Here is a 21555-nt window from a genome sequence, read left to right as displayed (position 1 = left end):
TGTGAACTCCATTACCCAGAAGCACCAGGGAAAGCAACGTACTCACGTCATGAGCACCGTGCTGTCGTTGGCAACGGCGGAGGCTGGAGCGGGAAGGATACAACTCTAGCAGTTGTCAAATCAAAACTGTTGATTACTCGCTTCCCGGGAGAACTGGAAAAGGACTCGCATCTCACAATGATGTGAAACTAAATGTGGTATCATAGTTTTTCACTGTGGAATTATGTTAAGGAGCTTTTGCGCTCATGTAGCTGTTTGTTTGCTAGCTAACCTCTAAAGTCCCACTAGCTGCTCGTGTTTTCAGCTGCATACACTGAGACATCAACAGGTGGATCTCCTAGTTGCAGCATTGTGTATCAATGGCCTCTAAAGGTAAAATGAACCTTTTTTAATTAAAGTCTCGTTGCAACCTGTTCACTTAGTCACTTATAAGGCAAATAGTATACGTTGCTAACTTATAAAGTCAATAGTTTGTTTACATTTCCTATCAAAGTACACTTGACTTCAGTAATGTTTGTTAAACTGTATTAATATGGTTTATTCAATAGCGATACTGTATGTATACATCTTTCCCTGTTGATATGTAAAAAAGTACTGTTCTGTTTGTACTGTCTATACATATATATCTGCTCTGTTTAGTGTATTTTTATTTCATTTCAGTTTGAATTCATTTGCAATGCTTGTCTACATGGCATGTAAAAATAATTTGCCAAACTGGGATCAATAAAAGTATATCTTATCTTATTCTGCAACCAAAATGTTAAGACAACATGACAGTTTAATGCTGTTATTCACCTTGTTTTTACTTCCCAGGTTGGCAGCATCCTTATGTCAGCATATTCAAACATGTCAGAGTGGAAGACTGGAAACGGTCCGCCAAAGAGGGGGATGTGTCAACATGCACGGTAACCTTGCTACACACTAATGTTGTACTTATTCAAAGTTATACTTGACCCCCTAACTATCTTTTGAAAACCAATAACCGCTGTAGGATTGATGAAGTGGCTGTAAAAGTGTGCAGGTTTGCCCAGGACAGCTGTGCATGAATTACAATAGTGACAAGGTTTCACTCAGAAAAGAAACCCTTCATTAAAAAAACTATTCTGCAGCATAGTAATCTTTTCTGAAGGCTCAGTATGTACAAAAAGTTATATTTAGACTAAATAAACTGCCTCTCTCAGTCCTTACCAACTTTAAAGCATTGGCAAGGTGACTGATATGGTTCTTTCGGAGAAGAGGAATGAACTTTATGTCCACTTATCCTATATATCCTATATATTTTACAATATCTTCCAGGACAAGCGACTGAAGTGCTCAGTCTTCAGGATCAGGGGTCCTGTTCCTGCCAACAGCTTCATCATGATACCCAAAAACAGCAACCAGTCTCTGGGGCTGACCGGGCGCTACTTCTACCTTCTCTTCAGGCCCACCCCCGGAAAATATTTTGTGGTCCACCTGGATGTCTCTGTAGAGGTATCTATCGGATTGCGTTGATATGTTTATTCTACCTTAACGATATTTAATTTTGTTAAGCTACTCGCCAGCATTAGCTATAATTCTTTGACATTTCAAAGGGTGCAATTAAAACGAGTTGGCATTTTGTCCATGTGGTAGCAAGAACTCAAAATCCCTCTTAGAGAAAATACCATCAAATTGTTGTCTTTAAAGTTTATCTTCTTTCTTTATTTTGTTTAAGGCAAATTCAACTGATTTAGCTTCAACTCAGGTACTTTAAATCATCTGTGTGATATGATTAGCTCTGACAGTGGGACACTTTTGATTGGTATTATACAGTATAACTGTTAAAAAGAAAATCACAACAACCTGCAAAAAATTCAACCAACAGCTACTATAAATGCCTTTTCTGGTCTATGTGAAGATTGAATGATTTAAAAAATGAAAATGTATTTCCCTTTCTCTCTTGGTGCTTTGATGCGTAGGAGGGCCAGGTGGTCCGTATCTCTTTTTCCAACATGTTCAAAGAATTCAAATCCACAGCTACCTGGCTTCAGTTTCCTTTCTTGTGTGGAGCTGCAAAGGATTCAGTCTACGAAAGCACAGCTAAATCTGCAAGACATGGTGAGATACATGTACACACAAGCAGCCATACTCGTATATATGAGACATCTGTTGCATGCATTTGCTGATAGTTTGCTCTATTTTTCATATACTGTAAATAATCTTGCATGTTTTCCTACAGTACTAGCAATATGTGTTTCTGTGGTCCAGGTTTAGTGGGTCCAGCTCCCACGTCAGTGCGCTGGACCTGCCTGATGCTTGATCTGCAGTACACTCTCTCTGTGTACCTGAAGCGCTGCTACTGTCAACTCAAGAGCATTAAGCTTTGTGCCAACATGGCAGTGAAAAACATGTTTACCAGCGACCTGCTGCTAGATCCAGGTGAGACTACGATGACACTGATATGTACAGTACAACATACTATACACGAATGCCATGTGCTGCTCTCTGAAGGGCACTCTAATATAGAGAAAGCCTGTGGATCTTAAACCATGGATAACCAAGAATATCCTTAGAGGACTTCCAATCTTCACATAAGCATCATTCCTCATTAAACTGCAACCTCCGTGTCCTCTTAGTAACTCACGTATTACATCTGCACTTCCAACAGGAATTTCCTTCAGTGAAGCCAGGCTGATGGGTCTAGCTTCTTCTCAGGGAACTGGTCCCATCCCCAGAGATATGTCATTTCCTGTTCCCAAAGGAGGCTCCTGGCATGACCTCTACGATCACATCAGGTAGGGTAACCTCACCTGGAAACACAACGTACATCGCTGACGTTGTGCTACGAGTAGAATCTACCCTGGACTCCTTTTTGTGGTTTATGGGGTCACGATGTTTGGTAGGCCTTTTTCTAGTCAGTCTGCTGCGCTGGTTGTCTGATTGAAGTGTGTGTATGCTGTGTTTGTTAAGTCAATGAAAGCAATGTGGCTTTGTTATATCAACCAAATATTCATCGGCTATAATTTCATCACCAGAATAAAACATTAAAAAACCAGCTTAACGGCTAGTTAGGAATTTGGGAAGCCACAGTGTACTGATACTTAATGCCTCATGTCATCCTTCTTCAACAGGTTTCCCTCCGAGGGAACGAAGTTACCCTTTGACTCCATTCAAAAAGACAATCCCAGACCCGAGGCTAGTAAGTCATGAACTACTGTACCACATTTATCAAACATTCATACAGTATTTAAAGCTTTGTTACAGTCTTTGCATGCCATAATCTTGTGCATCTGACTTTCTTTGTTTAATATATTTTATGTTTATTTCCTTTATTTTATTTTACATTTAATAATTCATCAAAATAAACAAGAGCCATTGGGGGAAAAATAGTTACTATCAAAGCTGTTCGGACAAAATCGATGTCTTGTAGCTGTGTCACCCCATGTTCCCTCTTTCCCAGGTTGTGTCTCTAACCAAAGAAGACCAATTAGAGGGGAGTCTTGCCTCGTCAGCCTCAGCAAACCAGTTCAGGACCGAGTGTCCCTCATCCAGCAGATCACCGATCCAAAATCAGTAAGACCTAAGTGGGCTTGGCACAATCCATCGAAATTTTATCGACTGTGCTTGTGCAATATTCTTCACTTTGACTAAAGTATCTTGGAGCTGCAGAGATATCTTAGCCTACAAAACCTGAAAAATCACACCATTATCATTGAATACATTTAGAAATGATATTGCGAGTTATGATTTTAAAAAATATACTGCAAACCATATTGCAATTGTAAGAATTAGTCAAAATATTTGAAATTATTGTTATTTTTTCCAAATCATGCAGGCCTAAACTTCATTACCTTGTTTTTTGAAATCTAATCAGCTTGAATTCTGTCCCTGAAAATAGGACAGGCTGCTATATTTTTCTCTCTCAGTTTCCTCCTTCTGTCTTCTTAGATCCCAAGGAATCAAACCCCCATGGCGGTGACCAACATCCCAGAGCTGGGTCTAGTTTCTACTCACCAGAGTGGAGATTCCCTTAGCCAAAATGAGAACCAGCATCAGCAGGAGACAACTAGTTCACAGCAGGTCACATCCAGGCCCTCCTGGGACACCAATGACGGGGGGGTTCATGTGCACTTTCATCCTGAGGATGAAGAAAGTGAAGAAGAGGTGAAGCTTGTATTCACTAGATCATACATTCAATTTAGCTTAAAAGCACAAGGAAAAAAGCCGTTATACTCAACAATCCTCTCCTGTATGCCATGTTCAGTTTTGTGTCAGCATCGTAAACACTCTTCTTGTTATGTTCTCAGTTTGTTTGCACTCCAGTTCCACTCTCGGCCCATCTATCATCCTCCAAAGAAAGCAGACAGCAGGTGAGAGATGAGGAGAGTACAGAGTGAGATGAACCCATTTCTTTGAAGCTCATTACCTTTTCTGCTCTCTCCTCTTTAGAAGCTGCTCCCAGACCCAATTCTCAGGCTCAATCGAATCATCGGCTTCGGAGGAGCCACTACTAAATATGTATGCTCATCAGGCGTTACACTCATATCATGCTGGCCTCGCATACATTTTGAAAAGGCACAAATTATGCATTGAGTCCATGGAGTCTAACAACTGGACTTTATTACATTTCAGGCCCTGTGGAGCAAATCGGGCGATGAAGTTGTGTATCCGTGTCACGCAATCATCGTCTCTATGAAGGTATCGTCTAACCAGCAGAGATTCTTCACCGGTCACACTGATAAGGTAAATAAGATGCTACCTCCAGGGCACACTATCGTCCAATGTGTAGGTAATGTGCAGCTGATTCTGGCAGCATCTTAAATTACATAATTTGGCTTTTCACACAAGTCCTGGCCTTTTTTGCAGTTGGATTCTGTACGATCAAGAATTGAAGGATTGGTACCTGTAGGAAATATTGTCTGCCAACTTCCCACTTCATCATTTCCAAATAAAAAACTGATTTCACTGCAACTTGCACACTTCTATAACGTATGTTTTTTAGTAGTACGTTGGTCTATTACGAAGGGTTCTAACTTATTCTGTATATTCCATATCATGTATTCTAAAGGTAGTCTATAGAAATATATATATATATGTACAGGGGTTTCCCACACATAGACTTTACTTGGGCGGGCCGCCCAGGTATATTAACGGCCGCCAAAGTATATTTTGCGACCCGTCTAGGTTTTATTTTTTTAATCCGTCCGCGAGCACGACGTCATCCGCGATCGATTAACTAGTGGACAATGATCTCCTCGCTCTACGCCTCCTGTACCTGTTCACTCTGCTATCGTGTGAAGGGTCTGCTAACAAGCGACAAAACAGAAAGGGAGACCTTACGACAGAAATCTGCACCCTCCCCCCCGCAAGTATATTTCAGATCTGTGGGAAACACTGATGTATAAACACTAGTCACAAGCCTGTGGAGGGCAGTGCTATGATCTGGGGTTGCTGCAGTTGCTCTGGTCTAGGTTCAGCAATGTGCCCAAAGAATGAGGTCAGCTGACTCCCTGAATATACTGAATGACCGGGTTATTATATTATTCCATCAATGGATTCTTTCTTCCCTGATGGCACGGGCATGTTCCAAGAGGACAATACCAGGATCCATCGGGCTCAAGTTGTGAAAGAGTGGCTCAGGGAGCATGAGACATCATTTTCACACATGGATTGGCCCCCACAGAGTCCAGACCTGAACCCGATTGAGAGTCTTTGGGATGTGCTGGAGAAGACTTTGCGCAGTGGTCTGAATCTCCCGTCATCAGTACGAGATCTTGCAGAAAAATGAACGCAAGACAGAAATAAATGTTGTGACACTGCAGAAGCTTGTGGAAACGATGCCACAGCGAATGCGTGCCTAGGCAGTGCATTTACTGTGTACTTATCAACCTTTTCAACAGGCGTCAGTTTGCACAAGCTACTTTAAAACAGATGTGTAACTCTGTAGTTGGACTTGAACTGGAATTTTTCACCAAATGATTTAAAGAGCTGTTTGGACATCGTTAGATTTAAGAAGATATAATGAGTTACCTTATGTCTAATTCCCTGTAAACATGCTGCTGTAACAAAACAATGTCCTCATTTAGGATCAATATAGTAAATCTAATGTAATCCAAAGAGAGATCATTTTCTAGAGTTTGTATTACCAAAATATTTCTATTTTTCTAACGTCTGTTCTTTCTCTGTAGGTGTCTGCACTGGCTTTTAATGGCAACACAACCCTGCTGGCCTCAGCACAAACCGGGAACCACAGTGTAGTGCGAGTGTGGGATTACCACAAGGGAAGCTGTTTGGCCATGTCCAGGGTTCATGCTCATTCTTTGTCCTCTCTGAGGTAACCCACTGCATATACTGTACTCTCTCACACACACCCAGAGATATGTAACATTAACAATGAGCTTTAAGCAGTGGAGGCACATTGATGCCATAAAAAGAGAAGGAAAAGATGCTACTTGAAGGAACTTGGAAGCATTTCTCAAAGAAGGACCTAATATCTCAAAAATAATGAATTATTATAACAAAATAATGACTAAATCTCCCTATAATGAGTAACTTTCTCGAAATAGTGACTTGTTTATCTCAAAATGAACACTGAGTATCCCAACATAATAACCTGCCTGTAAAAATAATGACCAGGCATCTCGAGAGAATGTCATTATTTACAGGAAGTCTCCATTTTTAAGCTACTCAGTCATTGTTTTGCCAAAATAGGTCATTATTTACAGAAAGTTTATTCCCATTAAAACAGTTTCTTAACAAAAAAAGTTTCTGAAAGGTTACTAATGTTGTCTATTTTGCTATCTTTCCTTGTCAAAGCTTCTCTTACAGCGGTGGTATTCTCTGTGGAGTGGGGAAAGACAGCCACAATAAAACTGTAAGCGCCACAAATGCTAATTTTCTCTCATAAAAAATCAAAGGCTGAGTTTTGCTAATTTATCTACAAGTGTAATGAGCATTAGCTGAGTGTAATCTGAGGATAGACCCAGGGGTATCATTAGATCTTAATATTAAAAATGCTAAGCAACACTTTACATCATTACTTTAAATTACAAGTTATTCTCTGATTAATATTCAAGGGAGGAAGCTGTGAGCTGACTGCTGTACTTGTGTTTGTAGATGGTGGTGGTGTGGAACACTATGAACGTTAGCAAAGGTGGAGAAGTGACTATTTTAGCCAAAGCTCACACAGATGTGGACATCCACACCATGAAGGTGGCCTTCTTTGATGATACGAGGTACCTTTATTAGTTTTTTTGGTTGTCTGCTTGATTGCCTGCTGCATTTGTGTGCATACATCCACTTATCTGTTAAGAGTACACTGCTCTACTGCATTCAATTATGTCACGACAGCTAATCTTACACGTGTAGAGTATCATGTCATGTCAGAATGATGCAGCGAATAATAAGTAGAAGTTTATTTTCTAACTTTTTCCCTGTAGAATGGGAATTACTCTTGCATACAGGTGTGAAAAACCAGCAGGAGGAAGCTAAGCCTTGTGCAGACCTGTCATTAAAATAGAACTCTGGTTTCAGGATGGTGTCATGTGGTCGTGACAATATCCGCCTGTGGAGAGTGAGGAATGGAACGCTGCGCTCCTGTCCCGTCAACCTGGGGGAATACCACTCACTGGACTTCACCGATGTGGCCTTCGAGGAGGGAAACTCGTTCCAGCAACATCTTGATGATCGAACACTGTGAGAGAGCAAACCAGTCTCTGAAACGATCTCATTTAACGTAAACCCAGAAACCCATGTGTGATGGTTATTTTCTTTCTTCCTATAGATTTGCCAGCAGTCGGAGCGGCTACATCTTGGAGATCGACTACAGCAGAGTGGTAGTTAGAAACGTCAGGAGGCTGTTGCCCGCTCAGCAGCAGCATGCAGACCGCAGGGAGAAACAGACTCTTAACTCAGGTCTGTACTTTTGTGTTTTTAAAAACAGGGGTTGGGTAGAGGGGGAACACATTTAAATTCATCGTTTGTGTTTCAGGTCCGGGCATCGCCATCAACAGCATCAGTGTGTCCTCGTCATTTTGCGCCACAGGCTCTGAGGATGGCTTCCTGCGACTCTGGCCCCTGGATTTTTCCGCCGTCTTCCTAGAGGCTGGTACGCACAGCGGGGCGCGGATGAATATTTCCCTGCTACAAACTAACAATATTTCCCAGCTCCCACTCCGCAGGGTGTGATGCATGCATAATCCTCAATATTATTAGACATTTTAGAGTTTGCAGGGGGGAGGTTGGATAGTCCTGATTGATTGTGAGTAATGCCTTGGATAACATGGAAAGGACACACAGTTTTGCTAAATTTTTACAGTTTTTGGCTCAAAGTTGGATCATTCTGTGATCTGACCTCCTAAATGATGAGATGTGCTTCCTCACACAGGAGACTTAACACATGTCCTTGTCTTCCAGAACATGAAGGACCTGTGTGCCTGGTATCAGTCTCTTCTGACAGCCTTCAGGTCCTGGCTGCCACCTCCACCGGTAACCTGGGTTTCCTCGATGTGAGCAGCCGCGGTTACAACACGCTGATGAGGTCACACACCGACACTGTGCTCGGCTTCAGTGTGGATGGCATCCGCCGTCATCTCACATCCGCCTCCTCCGATGGCACAGTGCGCATTTGGAACATGGATTCCTTGCATCAGGTCAATAAATACCACAGTTAAGAGATTTCAGAAACAGTTTTTACCCTCTATACCAGGGGTGTCCAAATTCGGCCCGCATGCCGTTTTGAATCGGATAATAGAATATGGCCCACAAATTAAACTTGTGCTTGTCTTATATTGTACTTCTCATATAAAATATACACAGTATTCATGTGTTAATGAGCCCAATTTTCAAATAATGTAGTCATTTTCTAACAAATCTTAGTTGATGAAAAAAAAACCACACTAACTTATTTCCAAAACAAGCTTCAAATTGAACCTTCATATTTACTCTTTTATCAGCAATCTGAGGCTTCTGTTTTAAGGAATGAGCTGCCAACAAAATAAATGAAACCCTAAAGAGAGGCGGGATGTAGGCTGTTTTTTCTTTAAACCACTTTTAGTATTGCGCGTTATTCACCTACTTTGTTTTGCTAACTTATAACTTAACTTATGCGGCAATATTCACCTCTATAAGTGGCCCAGCTCTCCGTATATTTTTCTGTATGAGGCCCTCTGTGAAAGAAGTTTGGACACCCCTGCTCCATACAATAACATTTAACATGGATTTCAATGTGTTGAACCAGACAAGAGGTCAAAATACAAGATCTTACTAAGAAAAAAAAATCAATTTGGCTTTATATCATAGACCTTTCTCTGATGGGGTACCGCTCCGTCAGAGAAAGGTCAGACTGTCAGACCTGTCAGACTGCTTTGTGCTTTAGAAAATGAGAGATTGATTTTAAAGTCACCTGCATTTGTTGGCAAAACTGAGCATCAAACTCTGTTTTGATAAATATGGGGAATTTTGAGCTTGTTATTCTTTTACTATACACTCCTGTCTCACCAGTAGCAAACAAAAGCACAAAGCACATTTTTGGGTGTAACACATTGAAGTTGCATCAAATAATTGAAAGGTTTTCTTTGAAGGCGCTCTAAAAATGAGTACAATTAAACCTCATTTACCCCTGCCTTTGTTACCATTGGTTTACTTTGACCTGTTTAACTGAAGGTCTGTTTTCTCCTGTGCTCAGTTGTATGATTTCGCATCAGAGGACAGTCCCTGCTCGGTGGCCTTCCATCCCAGCGAGCAGGTCTTCTCTTGTGGCTTCAGCTCCGGCATTGTCAGAGTCTTCGACATCTCCGGTGCCAAGCTGCTGGCTGAACACAAGTACGTCAGAACTGAAAGCTTGTGTGGGCGCAGTTATTCGAATACTGTATGGCATGTCAAATTACGAGGAAATTCTATAGATGGGCCACATGCAGCTTTGACTGCACTTTTAGACAAGGAAACTGAAGTATTGTGTGTCATTTGCGGTGCATTATAAAAGGCTTTTAGACGCTGTTCTTCGAGAGAGAGAGAGCGAGAGAGAGTAATGGCTTCTTTTATTCTCATGTTTCTGTTTTTCTTTACAACAATAAAATATAGGCAGCACAGAGGGGAAGTGGTGGGTCTTGCCTTCTCACCGGATGGGGAGTTCATGTACAGCGCTGATTCTCAGGGCTCTCTGGCACTTTACAACGCCTCGGAGGAAGACCTCAACGTGATCAGAGTTGTGTGTACGTATGCACACTGTTTGTTTCTTTGTGGCCAAATATTTTCACAGAATCGTAACCTGGTAGTAAAGGAACTATAAAACACTACATTTTCTGCAGTGCCACACCCTTAAGAGGCACAGACATGGGCACACATTGAGGAATCTGCGACACACAAACAAACCTAATGTTTTTGTGCATCAATGTTCAATTCATCAGAAATCTCACAATGGAAACAACACTTACAATCAACAGTTTGAATCACGGTCAATCAGGCAGCCACCGTCAGCATCGCTATTGTTTGATCCTCCCTGTTCCTGATTGGCTAGGTAATGTGGTGGCTCGAGGCACTGAGCACACTCCAGATGCTCTCGCTGTGAGCGGTGACAGCCGCTGTCTAGCTTTCATCGGCCCCTCAGAGTACATCGTCACCATCGCCGACTCGCGCTCTCTGGATGAGGTACCTGTCCTGTCCGATTTAACGTTTAGCAATACAGAACATGATCAACTAATATGTTTGTAGTAGATCCAACAAGTTCAAATGTTCATTTCACCCATATTCTGTCTCCTGTGTCCACCTTCCATCCCCCTCTAGTTGCTCCATGTAGACGTGAGTATTTTGGACATGCAAAATACCCGTCTGGATTCTGCTCTGAGGGTCTGCTTCTCTCCGGCCTCCACCGAACACTTGTTGGTCGCCACATCTTCCAACAAGATCCTCTGGGTCAGCACCAAGACGGGCCGCCTGCTCCGAGAGGTAACAGGGCAGAGCTTTTACACAACAGCACAACATGTTGATGATCACGTTAAGTGCTGCAACCGGACCAGAGTGCTTACACATCACTCCTGTTTGTACTTCTCTTCACTGTCTCCCAGTAAAACTAAATCCCCTTCTGATTTTCACCCTACTTTCTATGTCGACAAATGGCCGAGCTGCTTCCTAAGGTGTTAACACGCTAACTTTCTACACACCAGACAGATTACCATGATGCCTTCTGTCATTATTCAAACCTAAATTCTCTACGTCGTGACAACAGGTCTGCTACAACCGTGTCTTTAAAAGATTATTACATCCGCTTTTTTTCCTGCTGGCTTTAAGTTAAGTTTTATGTGTTTTATTTTTCTATCATCAACATATTTATGCTGTGTCTGATGTATGAATTATGGAAACGATGTCTGTAACTACAGTGGACTAACAGCAGTGAGAGTGTTCTGTTTGTTTCTGACTGGCTTTCTGTCCCAACAGGTATCCAAGGTGCACAAACACCAGTGCTCGTCCCTGGCTGTGAGCGAGGACAGTCGGTTCCTGCTTACAGCGGGACACAATGCTGTCAAAGTGTGGGATTACAACATGCAGCTCGAGATAAATTCACAGGTAGATTAACATTTTATAGTTTTTATATTATATGATGGGTACTAGTGACTGGAAACTAAACTACAGATTCTCTTCTGTTTTATAGCCGTCAGTTCCCTGCATCTGCTTTATGTATTTTAAACAAACAAAACACATGATTTGAACAATTTAATAATGTAATCTGTTGTATTCATCATAGGAAGTAAGTCGTCTTCATTTTGATTGATCAGTAGGAGTATTCGTGTTTTCTTTTACCCAGATGTTCATCGGCCACAGTCAGCCAATCCGCCAGGTGAGCTTCACCCCCGACCAACTGGGCGTGGTCTCAGTGGGAGACGCCATCTTCCTTTGGGACTTCCTGGCACTTCCTGTCGACTCTTTGACTGACAGCTGGTAATAATCCCTGTAGCATGTTTTATCTGTGTGTTACACTTTGTGCGTTTTACTGGCAGAATATCTGAAACCCCCTGTCCTCACTCACAGCTCACCTCTGGTAATTAGGCACACCCCTGCCCCTAAATCAGGTAATATCATTTAAATGTTGTATTAATGCTACAATAATCTGATGAAATGGATTGAAAATGGTTTGTTGTAATACATAGTTCCTCTTCTGTTTTTATGTGATAGTTCAACCGCACACCGAAGTGAATGGAGTTCGGTTGTCCAATGGGATGCCTCGACAGACGGCTCCTCTCCCCTCCTCTCCACCACCACCACTCGACATCAGCACCCTCGACCAAGTTGACCAGGGGGGTGAGTTTTCTTTTTCTATTTACATACCTACAAACATATCTTATCTACTGTTATCTGTAGGATTAGCTCTGAAAGCACGCTCACTTCTGTCCAATTGTACAAGAAAAACAAGATATATGCTGTCTAATGAAATCTCCAGTTTGAAAACAAATGTCTCATGCCAAGCACCACCAATATTTACTCCCAGCACATGTGTTGCTACTTGTTCAATGAGCTTGCTGAGGAGCATTCATTGTAACCCCGGGTCGTTTGTTTCTCACCTGTTTCCCTCTTGCAGTTTTGGGCTCCTTGTCGATCTGTGATGACACGCAAACAGTCCCCCACGCTTCAGTAGCAGAGCCTCCCTCTGATCCCAGACCTCCGTCCTCCTTCCTCAAAGTCACAGAGCTGACCGACACATCTCCCCTCAACACAAGTCTCACGTATGCTGGTAAGTGCCTCACTCCATTGTTCTGGCTTACAGCTAAGGAGTGTAATGTATTTAAGAAACATTAAGACCATTTAGTAAAATCTAACTTGTTTATCAAATGAAACCTTCCCACCTTTAACTCATTCTGCTTTTGCTTCTTCTTAATGGCCGAATCTCACTTGTATTTATCTCAAATTATTCTACATTTCCATATAGTCGAGTTGAAAGGAAAGAAGCCAATACGTCCTGATTGTTACAGGCACTTTATTCCACGCTTCAAGACCTCCACTGTCGATCCGGTAAGGAGCACTTTGTATAATGACAGCAGTTATTGGAAGTATTGGTTTGTCTGCTGTCCTGTCTTAATGTCTTCTCCGATCCAGGCTGCAGTGGCTCCCCAATCAGGAGAAGAGGGCATAAATCTGAAAGCGGTTATCGGCTATAATGGCAACGGCCGTGGCAACATGGTGTGGAGCCCTGACCAAGGTTATTATAGAACATTATACCAGGGGTTTTACTAGAGAAATATAATATGAGGGCACTAACGTCACTTCCAGCCAAAATTACTGCCCCGCCCACTTTCCGGCAAAAACAATGCATTAGAGCGAAGCAGCAAATAATAGTTTCTTCATGTCTTAAAGCTGCTGAGTCATATATTGGACAGTAAAATAAACCCACAGTCTCACTGTAAGCCTACTGCTTGCGAACATCAATCCGTAGCTCCCTTAAAACAAAGCTGCCACTGCCGTCTGACGGTCTTTTTCACCCAATTTTTATAGTAATTATGCCCTAATTATGCTCTTTTTGACGAACAGAAATATTGCTTTCTGGCATCGCTTTAACATTTTACGGGGAAAATCTGCATTTTGGCATGAGGGCACACACTGAGAGTAAGAGGGCGCAGCGCCTCTGATACTCAATTTAGACAAAACCCTAAATACTATTAAAGGTTGAATAAAGAACTGCGTGAAATCTGTCTTTCAAATCCAAGTGCTTCATATTTGTTGGTATCGAAATCAGAATACTTTATTTTCCCTGGGGGGAAATTGGGTTTCATGACAGTTGCTCTATTTAGAATAAGATCAAATACAAATGTAAATATGGACTTAAGAACTTAAAGTCAAATATATATATTTTAAATACATTTTCATTTTCTTAAATGTTATTTTCAATGTTGAATGTCATTCTAATCAAAGTTCAGATTTGAAAAATATGAAATATAGCTTTTAAACTATAAAAGTACAACTTAAAATGCTTCACAGTCCAATTACTAACTATAGCTAGATTTAAAAAATCTGCTATAAATTGATTCACACAAATGTATTGGTTATTGTATTGCCTGATCAGCGATGGATTTCTGTTGCAGGTTTGTTTGCTTACTCGTGTGGCTGCGTGGTGGTTGTAGAGTATCTTCATACAGGAAGTCAGAGACACCTGCAGGGCCACAGCGAGGAGATCTCTTGTCTCGCACTCACACACGACGCACAGGTACTTCTAGTTCCAGACCTCCTATTTATTTGAAAGTGGTTGACTTAATAGGCCTCAGCCGGTCAGCTCAGCAGGGGAGGAAACTGGGTACATTAGATAGGTAGCAAGTCAATTCAGGCAATGCATTAGCTCTGTTCTTTGAGGAGCCGTGTGGCAGAGAAGAAAACTAACACCCTTCAGTTTATTCTCAATGGGCAAAATTAAAGGCATGTCTGCTTAGGAGAAGGATTGATTTTGACACTTTGCTGATGTCATGCTGTGGAAGCACTTTGTGTTCAGCACTTGTCTTGGGAGGGTGTTACCAGTCAGACCTATAGAACAGAAATTGGCACTTTGATAACCATGAATCAGGGTTGTTGATGGCTACCAGGCTGCTCTATAGCACTATGAAATCACGTGGCTCTAAATAAAGTGATGTCTTTGTCCAAGATAGTCAGTGGGTTTCTAAAAGACTTCTAAAAAATTATTGGATCTAATGTCTGTGAATGACATCCCACAAAGTTTGGGCACATGAAGTCAAGGATTATGAATCAGGCTTTCTCATGTTCGGCATACGTCCTGCTAGTCCTGAGTCTAATGGAAAGTGCTGTGTGTGTCTATGTTGTGTCTTGTTCAGACTGTGGCATCAGCAGCTGGAGGCAGTAATGGCAGCAGGAGCCTCATCTGCCTTTGGGACGTCCAGAATGGAACCTGTCGAAGTACCATCTCCTACCACAGGGGGGCGGTGCAGAGTCTCGCCTTCTCAAGGGACGATCGCTTCTTTCTCTCTGTCGGTCAGTAAAGTATTAATTAGATTGCATTCAACTGTCATGAGCGAATAAAGTGGCCACCCTTTAAAAGTGTAGTCCTGTTTGGATATGGAACAGGAAATGTAGTTTTATACTTCAGGTCCCAGAGTAATATCAATATATTGACACCATGTGACTCTGCTTCTACTGACTCCTGATTCTCGTCCCGTAGGAGACTTCTCTGAGCCAGAGGTGGCTCTGTGGAGCAATAAGACCTTCCAGCTGCTGTCCCATGTGAGGGTGTCGGGGCCAGTCCATGACGCAGCCTTCAGCCCCTCAGCAGCCAGCCAGCTGGCCTGCGTGGGCAGCCAGGGGGTTCACTTCTGCCTCATTCACACACAGGGATCGGATGTAGACCTCAGGGTAAATGCCCACAGAAAAAACATGCTTAATAATTGATGGTTCATTTTGTTGCCTTTAAAAAGTAATGGAAGTGTTTTTAAATTATTATTTAGTAGGGCTGCACAATTAATCAAAATCTTATTAAAATGGATATATGGGGTAGTGCAATATTTAGGTCCGAGGAGGTGAAAGATATATATATTTATTTCAGGTAAAATAAATAAAAACATCCGAATTGTTGATGTTGATTGTTGGTGCTGCATAGAAGTCCCAAAGTCATATTCTAGCAACTTGATTAAACGCCTTTGTTTGGTACAGATCCTCCAAATAAAACACACCATAATCATTGTTAATAAATATTTCATTGATTTAAATTCTTCCATTATTTTAAATCCTATCTCAATGGAAATTTCATTTATAATAATCGCAATTGGTTATTTTTCGTGCAGCCGTATGACAGGTCTACATATTTGACGGATACATATTTTAACTGTATTTTCATTGTTAGGTAATGATTGACATCTCCTTCACAGGTGCAGAGGGTGAAGGCCCCAGCAGAGGTGGGTGAGGTGGAGCTGACGGCGCTGTGCTACAACGCGGACTCCTTCCTGTTCACCGCCACCAATCGAGGGCACATTTGCGTCTGGGACGTTAATACACAGCGCTGCTTCATGACCTGGGAAGCCGATGAGGGAGAGATTGGTAGGCATAGATAGCTAATGTTTCCATTGTTACACACTGACACCGCCCAACTGTTACCGTTAGTAATCATTTGAATCATTTTGAATGATGTGGCTTGCATTTGTTCTGGTTCGGGGCATCTGAACATTTGTAACGGGATGTGGTTTCTGTATGAAGGAGTGCTGCGGTGCCGGGGGAACCATCTGTTGACGGGCAGCAACACCCGCTGGTTGCGTCTGTGGGAGGTCGAAGCTGTTCGGGGCGTGAAGCCTCAGGAAAAGGTCTGCAGCCGGGAAGACAGGTCTGTAGCTCAGTTTGATTCTTCCTGTGGTGATCCAGACCGGAGACGCTTCTCTTTATCTTGTCATGAATACATTCATGCCATCTGGATACAGTTCACACACACAGTGGGCCACCTGCGTTGTTTAATTTCAGTCTTTGTACAATTCTGTACGAGCGCAAGAATAACAAAGTCATCATATATTTATGTCTGTATATTTATTACCTCCCATTGTACCTCATCGTAATGGTAGGTGTTTTCCATTTGAGATATAAAAACATTTAATTGAAACCAACACTCAGTATGACAAATAAGTATTATATTTGTGGTATTTTTTGGCATAAATATTGCAGTTTAATCCAGTTTTATGAGGCTTCCCCTTCTGCTAGACCTGACTGATTAAAGGTAATGATTAAACGAGCACCCATATGTCTGCAACAAAACAGTGGAGATATGTTTCCATCTCATCCTCAAGTGACGATGTCTGCCCATTGTTGTTGTTCTGTCCCTCAGTGACACCACGGTGGTGCTGGAGCAGGAGATCATGCTGGATGGGACAACCGTCAGCGCTGCATTCGACACCACGATGGACATGGGCATCGTTGGAACCACAGCGGGAACCCTCTGGTACATCAACTGGTCCGACTGCAGCAGCATCCGATTGGTCAGCGGGCACAAGACCAAGGTACCTGTGTGAGCTTAGGCGAATGAAAAACAATTATATGCACACCCCGTGTCTCCGGCAGGGGATGGAGCATACCGTTGATAACTGGTGGGTTGTTTACCTTGTTCCTTATAGTTGCACGGCATGGTCTGCATAGCTATAATAGAAAACATATTACAAATAGAGAATCAACTGAAACAGGAACTGCATATCTTTTCTTTGTCATTTCTAAAAGCATTGTTGCTGAGAAATCCAGCCAAATCTGAGGTTTGTAGGTCTAACAAAAGCCGCCTCAGTTTTTCTGTCCACCGCTTCAGTCCAGACTGAAATACCCCAACAACAATGAGAAGATTTCATGGAATTGTGTATTAATATTCACTCCCCAGAGGAGGAATCCATCCGCTGACTCTTCCTCTTGTGCCACCAACAAGTTGATTTTCATAGTTTTTATTAAAACATCTCACCGTCCTTTGAGATGACATTCAGTCCAGATATATATTACATATACGGTGCCCAGACAGAAATCTAGTTGAGGTTGGTGATCCTCTGATATCCAACTGTATGTGAAAGTTAATGTTAGTACCACTGCTCTTTAATGCTGCTGAAACTGGTGACTGGCACACTTAAATCTGCTTTTCCTGCCATTTGAAAATACAAATGTCTGAAGTGGGAACCTGTATGAGCGGCCTGTCAATCACAAGCTAATGTAAGGAAGAGGAGGGTTCCTATTACATGCCGTTAGTAGCTCTTCAGAACATAGGGCTGTGAATCAGGAAAACAAATCAAAGAAACAGCAGGGAAGCAATTACCAGCTCGTTCTGACATTTCAGCCTACTGATGGAAAAACCACCAGCCTAATGAACACCGATATGATTACAAATGTTCCATTGGAGGTTCCAGTTTTATGTCCAGAGGATGAAAACGAGTATTCATTATGTGTGTGTGTGCCGTCCAGGTGAATGATGTGGTGTTCAGCTCTGACGAGACACATTTTGCCACCTGCAGCGAGGACGGCAGCGTGAGGGTGTGGTCGGCGCCCAGCAACGAGCTGGTGGTGCAGTTCCAGGTGCTCAACCAGGTGAGGCAGTATTCTGAGTTAATGTGATGTATGGAAGCACCTTGTTGCTTTTTCCTAAGAGGATCTGAGACTGTATGTTTGTTGGGGAAGAATATCAGGGAATTTTACAAAATAGACCAATGTAACAGAGACATTGTTGTATAATAGCATTGTGGGTCTAACAGACGCTCATTTGTGTCTTTTCATCTAAAAAGCCCTTTCTGGAAAATGGATTTAAATGTTACCTTTGATATTGTTTTACGTAACTGTATTTTATATCCTAATTGCACATTTGTAGGCCTTTTTTTACATATTGTATTACATTTGTTCTTAAATAAATGAATGTATCTATTTACTTTTTTTAGAATATACTCTGTTTGGTTTAATCTTCTCCTGTTTCTCTGTGGATCAGGCCTGTGGCTGCGTGTGCTGGAGCCCTTCTTCCAGCAAAGAGAGTGCATGTGTGGCTGGAGGATACAGCGATGGGACTCTGAGGATCTTCCGGCTTTCTTCCTCAGAGATGGAGATGAAGCTGCATCCCCATCAAGTGGCCGTCACTGCCATCCAGTACTCGGCTGACGGTGAGAATTGACTGTACTGTGTGTATTTCAATGATTGTGCTACTGGCTTTGGAGGAGTTGCTTCATGATGAAATGCTTTAACTGTTTTTGGTAGATTTCCACTTCTCTTTGGCCAATAAACAAAAATGTTGTAGTACTTAACTTGAAGCTAACGTAGCTGCAGGTTTCTTGCTGCTCTGTTAAATCAAGTTTGACTCTTTAACTCCTGTTGTTGTCCCCCCCCCCTACAGGTCATGTGATCCTTTCAGCGGGGAAGAATGGTCTGGTAGCTGTCAGCAGCCCGATAAATGGGGCCACTATTCGTGTCATCAGGGATCACAAAGGAGCACCGATTACCAATATCCAGTGTGTGAGTGAACAGGTGAGCGCACTGATTGAGACACAGCTCAACATGGCAGCCATTACGAACACAGGGAGGTTAGAATGGCCCCTGATTAGTAAATTGACTACAAAATGTGACCCTGAGAGCTCACTGTTGAGGTTTTCCAGCAGTTTTAAACACTACTTACCCAACTTTGGAATTGTTGAATTTCTTTTCTAAAATGTACTTAACACATATGTATCTACTGGCAAAAATATGTATTACCTGTTTACGTTAAGCTCATAAGAAAGATTTACCTAAGAATTTGAAATCAATAGCATCCTGATTTTCTATTATAGAGGCATTGCATATATTTCCATCTTTATTCCTTTTTTCCCCAAACTATCTTTTCAAATGCACTTCAATTTATCCTTTATATGTTGTTGGAAAATGAAGTGGCATCTGCCTTCTCAAGAACAAGAGCTCTTGATACGTTTCCTGCCTTCATCTGATATTCATCAACATCGGCTCTTCACAGCTAGAGGGCTCTCTGATTTCTTTTTGTGGTTCTTTTGTCTTTTATCATTAGCTTGAACTGAAGGCTGTTTTATCTTCTTATCCTCAGTGTAAGGATTTCAAACTCGAAGGAAAGGAGATGTGGTTGGCTGCCAGTGCTGACAGACGCGTCAGTGTGTGGGCTGCTGATTGGCTGAATGACAAATGCGATCTTCTTGACTGGCTGACTTTTCCTGCTCCGCCTATATCGAGGTATAGTTTATATTTGAAGTAGTAGTACATGGTAATGACTGAAAATGTACCTGCAAATGTTGACAGAGACTCTAGCTTCCATCTGAAGTAAATACATATTAGCCTTCATTATGAAATATTCAAATGTGTATATATAAGGCTGTTATTCAACCCCTCACCCTTTCATTCATTCAATACTCAGGACTGTCTTTGCTGAATCTATTGTGACTTGTAATTTCAAAGGATTTAATTTAATTGAACTGCTTAATTTGGGGTCTTAGCTCTGGAAAATGACAGGCTCAGCCCTTTCGAACCTTACTCATTTGCATCTTACAGCCTTATTTATTCTAAATTCTAGGTGTGTTTTGACATGTTTCAGCATTGTGTTGCAGCACATTTAGGACATTATAGCAAAATGAAGCTCGGTCTATGTTTGATCTTTGCACATCTAATAAATATGTTAATATCTCTTGCCAAAGGATGACAGCCCACCTCCCAGCCTGGCTGCCTTCTGCCCTTCAGACCCCGGCCTGGTGGTCTACACCGGCTACGGAGTGGAGAAAGAGCTGTTGTTCTACAGTCTGGCAAAAAAACAGGTGCAACAGCTCCCCCTGCTTCCCTCCTCATAAACCACAGTGTTGTGATGTTTCCTGTCACTGTAGAGGCAGAAATGCGTGTTACCTTTTACAAAATGATATCTTGTTTTACTACAGATAATCAAAACGATTGCCCTTCCCGACTGGGCCACATGCTTAAGCCTCTCCTGTCACAGCCAACTCATAGCTGTGGGATCAAAAGGTGAACTCCCATTTGGTTCCATTAATTGAATTATGTTAAAGAAGTGTACGCTTTGATTATCACCACATATCTAATCTCTTATCAGGGCGAGTGTTGAAGCTGATCAAGATGACCAGTGGCAGGTTCCAGGACTTCCTGCAGCACAGCGACTCGCTGCAGACGTGTCACTTCTCGCCTTCAGGGAAGCTTCTCTTCACTGTAGCTTATAACGAGATCCTGCTGTGGGAGGTGCAGGGCCTCTGAGGGCCTGTTTCACCCTCAAACGCTTATAGGTGTATCCTCTTCCACAGGTGCCTAGTTGAAATTGTTGTTTTCTGTAGTTTTATTGTTCCATATTTATTAGTTTTTTATCAAGCCAAGCTTTCATTTGTGGAGAAGCTTTTTGTGGATATGCAACATAGCTTTTTTTTTATGTAAATGTTTTTATAATACATTTTTTAAGAGATTGTTTTGTTTGTTCAGCCTCTTGTAATGTTTGACTATTTGTTAAAGGTTTTCTTACTGTAAATGTAAGACTTGGATAATGATGTGTTGCTGTTATTTCTATTGTTTTTCAGTTGTAGATAGAATTATGGTTTGTTGACTGCTGATGCGTGGTATAGGGTTTAAATAAAAAGCAGCATACAAAAACAAAACTATAAAACTATAATGCAGCAATCTTTGGATGGTGCGCACACACACACACACACACACACACACACACACACACACACACACACACACACACACACACACACACACTATAATATACATAGAGAGAGAATAATAACCACCTCACTTATGTTAAGGAGGTTTATTAACATTTATTAAGGTATTAGACAGCCTTAAAATAAGACAGTCATTTTTCTCATCTCTGTCTTTTTCTCTTTTTTTTATAAAGATATAAATACAAATTTTAAAAAATATCGGCAACTTGATTTACATTATATTTAAAGAGTACATCTTTCTTAGAGAAAATTAACCAAGGATTTGGAGGTTGATGATTTAACATTTTGGGCCACAAAGTACTTTACTGAAGAACTGAATTTATTTACAATTTTAAAGTGGAATAAAACAAAGCTTATTTTCTGCTTGATAAATCTTAATGCTATTTACTCTATTGTTTTCTCCACTGTTTTATGTTTTATAGACAACATTTGATACCTAACAATGTGGTGTAAACTG

At 41.6% G+C, this 21555-nt stretch overlaps 1 protein-coding gene across 1 annotated transcript; it reads left to right on the top strand.

Annotated features, from left to right (window-relative positions):
* The first annotated feature begins 90 nt into the window (after window positions 1-90).
* wdr90 (WD repeat domain 90) lies at window positions 91-20552 on the top strand. Its single transcript, XM_063892476.1, has 43 exons — window positions 91-372; window positions 814-905; window positions 1297-1473; window positions 1941-2079; window positions 2230-2400; window positions 2630-2756; window positions 3093-3160; window positions 3422-3534; window positions 3910-4125; window positions 4269-4331; window positions 4411-4479; window positions 4594-4704; window positions 6150-6295; window positions 6778-6835; window positions 7078-7196; window positions 7495-7656; window positions 7745-7875; window positions 7952-8068; window positions 8377-8612; window positions 9647-9783; window positions 10042-10172; window positions 10478-10608; window positions 10744-10905; window positions 11395-11523; window positions 11762-11895; window positions 11986-12026; window positions 12130-12255; window positions 12533-12685; window positions 12881-12963; window positions 13048-13150; window positions 14031-14152; window positions 14769-14925; window positions 15113-15303; window positions 15816-15984; window positions 16141-16264; window positions 16757-16928; window positions 17863-17985; window positions 18377-18545; window positions 18776-18906; window positions 19472-19614; window positions 20073-20189; window positions 20307-20391; window positions 20477-20552. Exons 1-42 carry the CDS (start codon window positions 360-362, stop codon window positions 20308-20310), a joined length of 5280 nt encoding a protein of 1759 aa, XP_063748546.1. The 5' UTR covers window positions 91-359; the 3' UTR covers window positions 20311-20391; window positions 20477-20552.
* Window positions 20553-21555: the final 1003 nt, after the last annotated feature.

The sequence above is a fragment of the Eleginops maclovinus genome, chromosome 10, assembly GCF_036324505.1.
Source record: "Eleginops maclovinus isolate JMC-PN-2008 ecotype Puerto Natales chromosome 10, JC_Emac_rtc_rv5, whole genome shotgun sequence".
NCBI lineage: Eukaryota > Metazoa > Chordata > Actinopteri > Perciformes > Eleginopidae > Eleginops > Eleginops maclovinus.
This window is presented reverse-complemented; position numbering and strand designations above follow the sequence as displayed.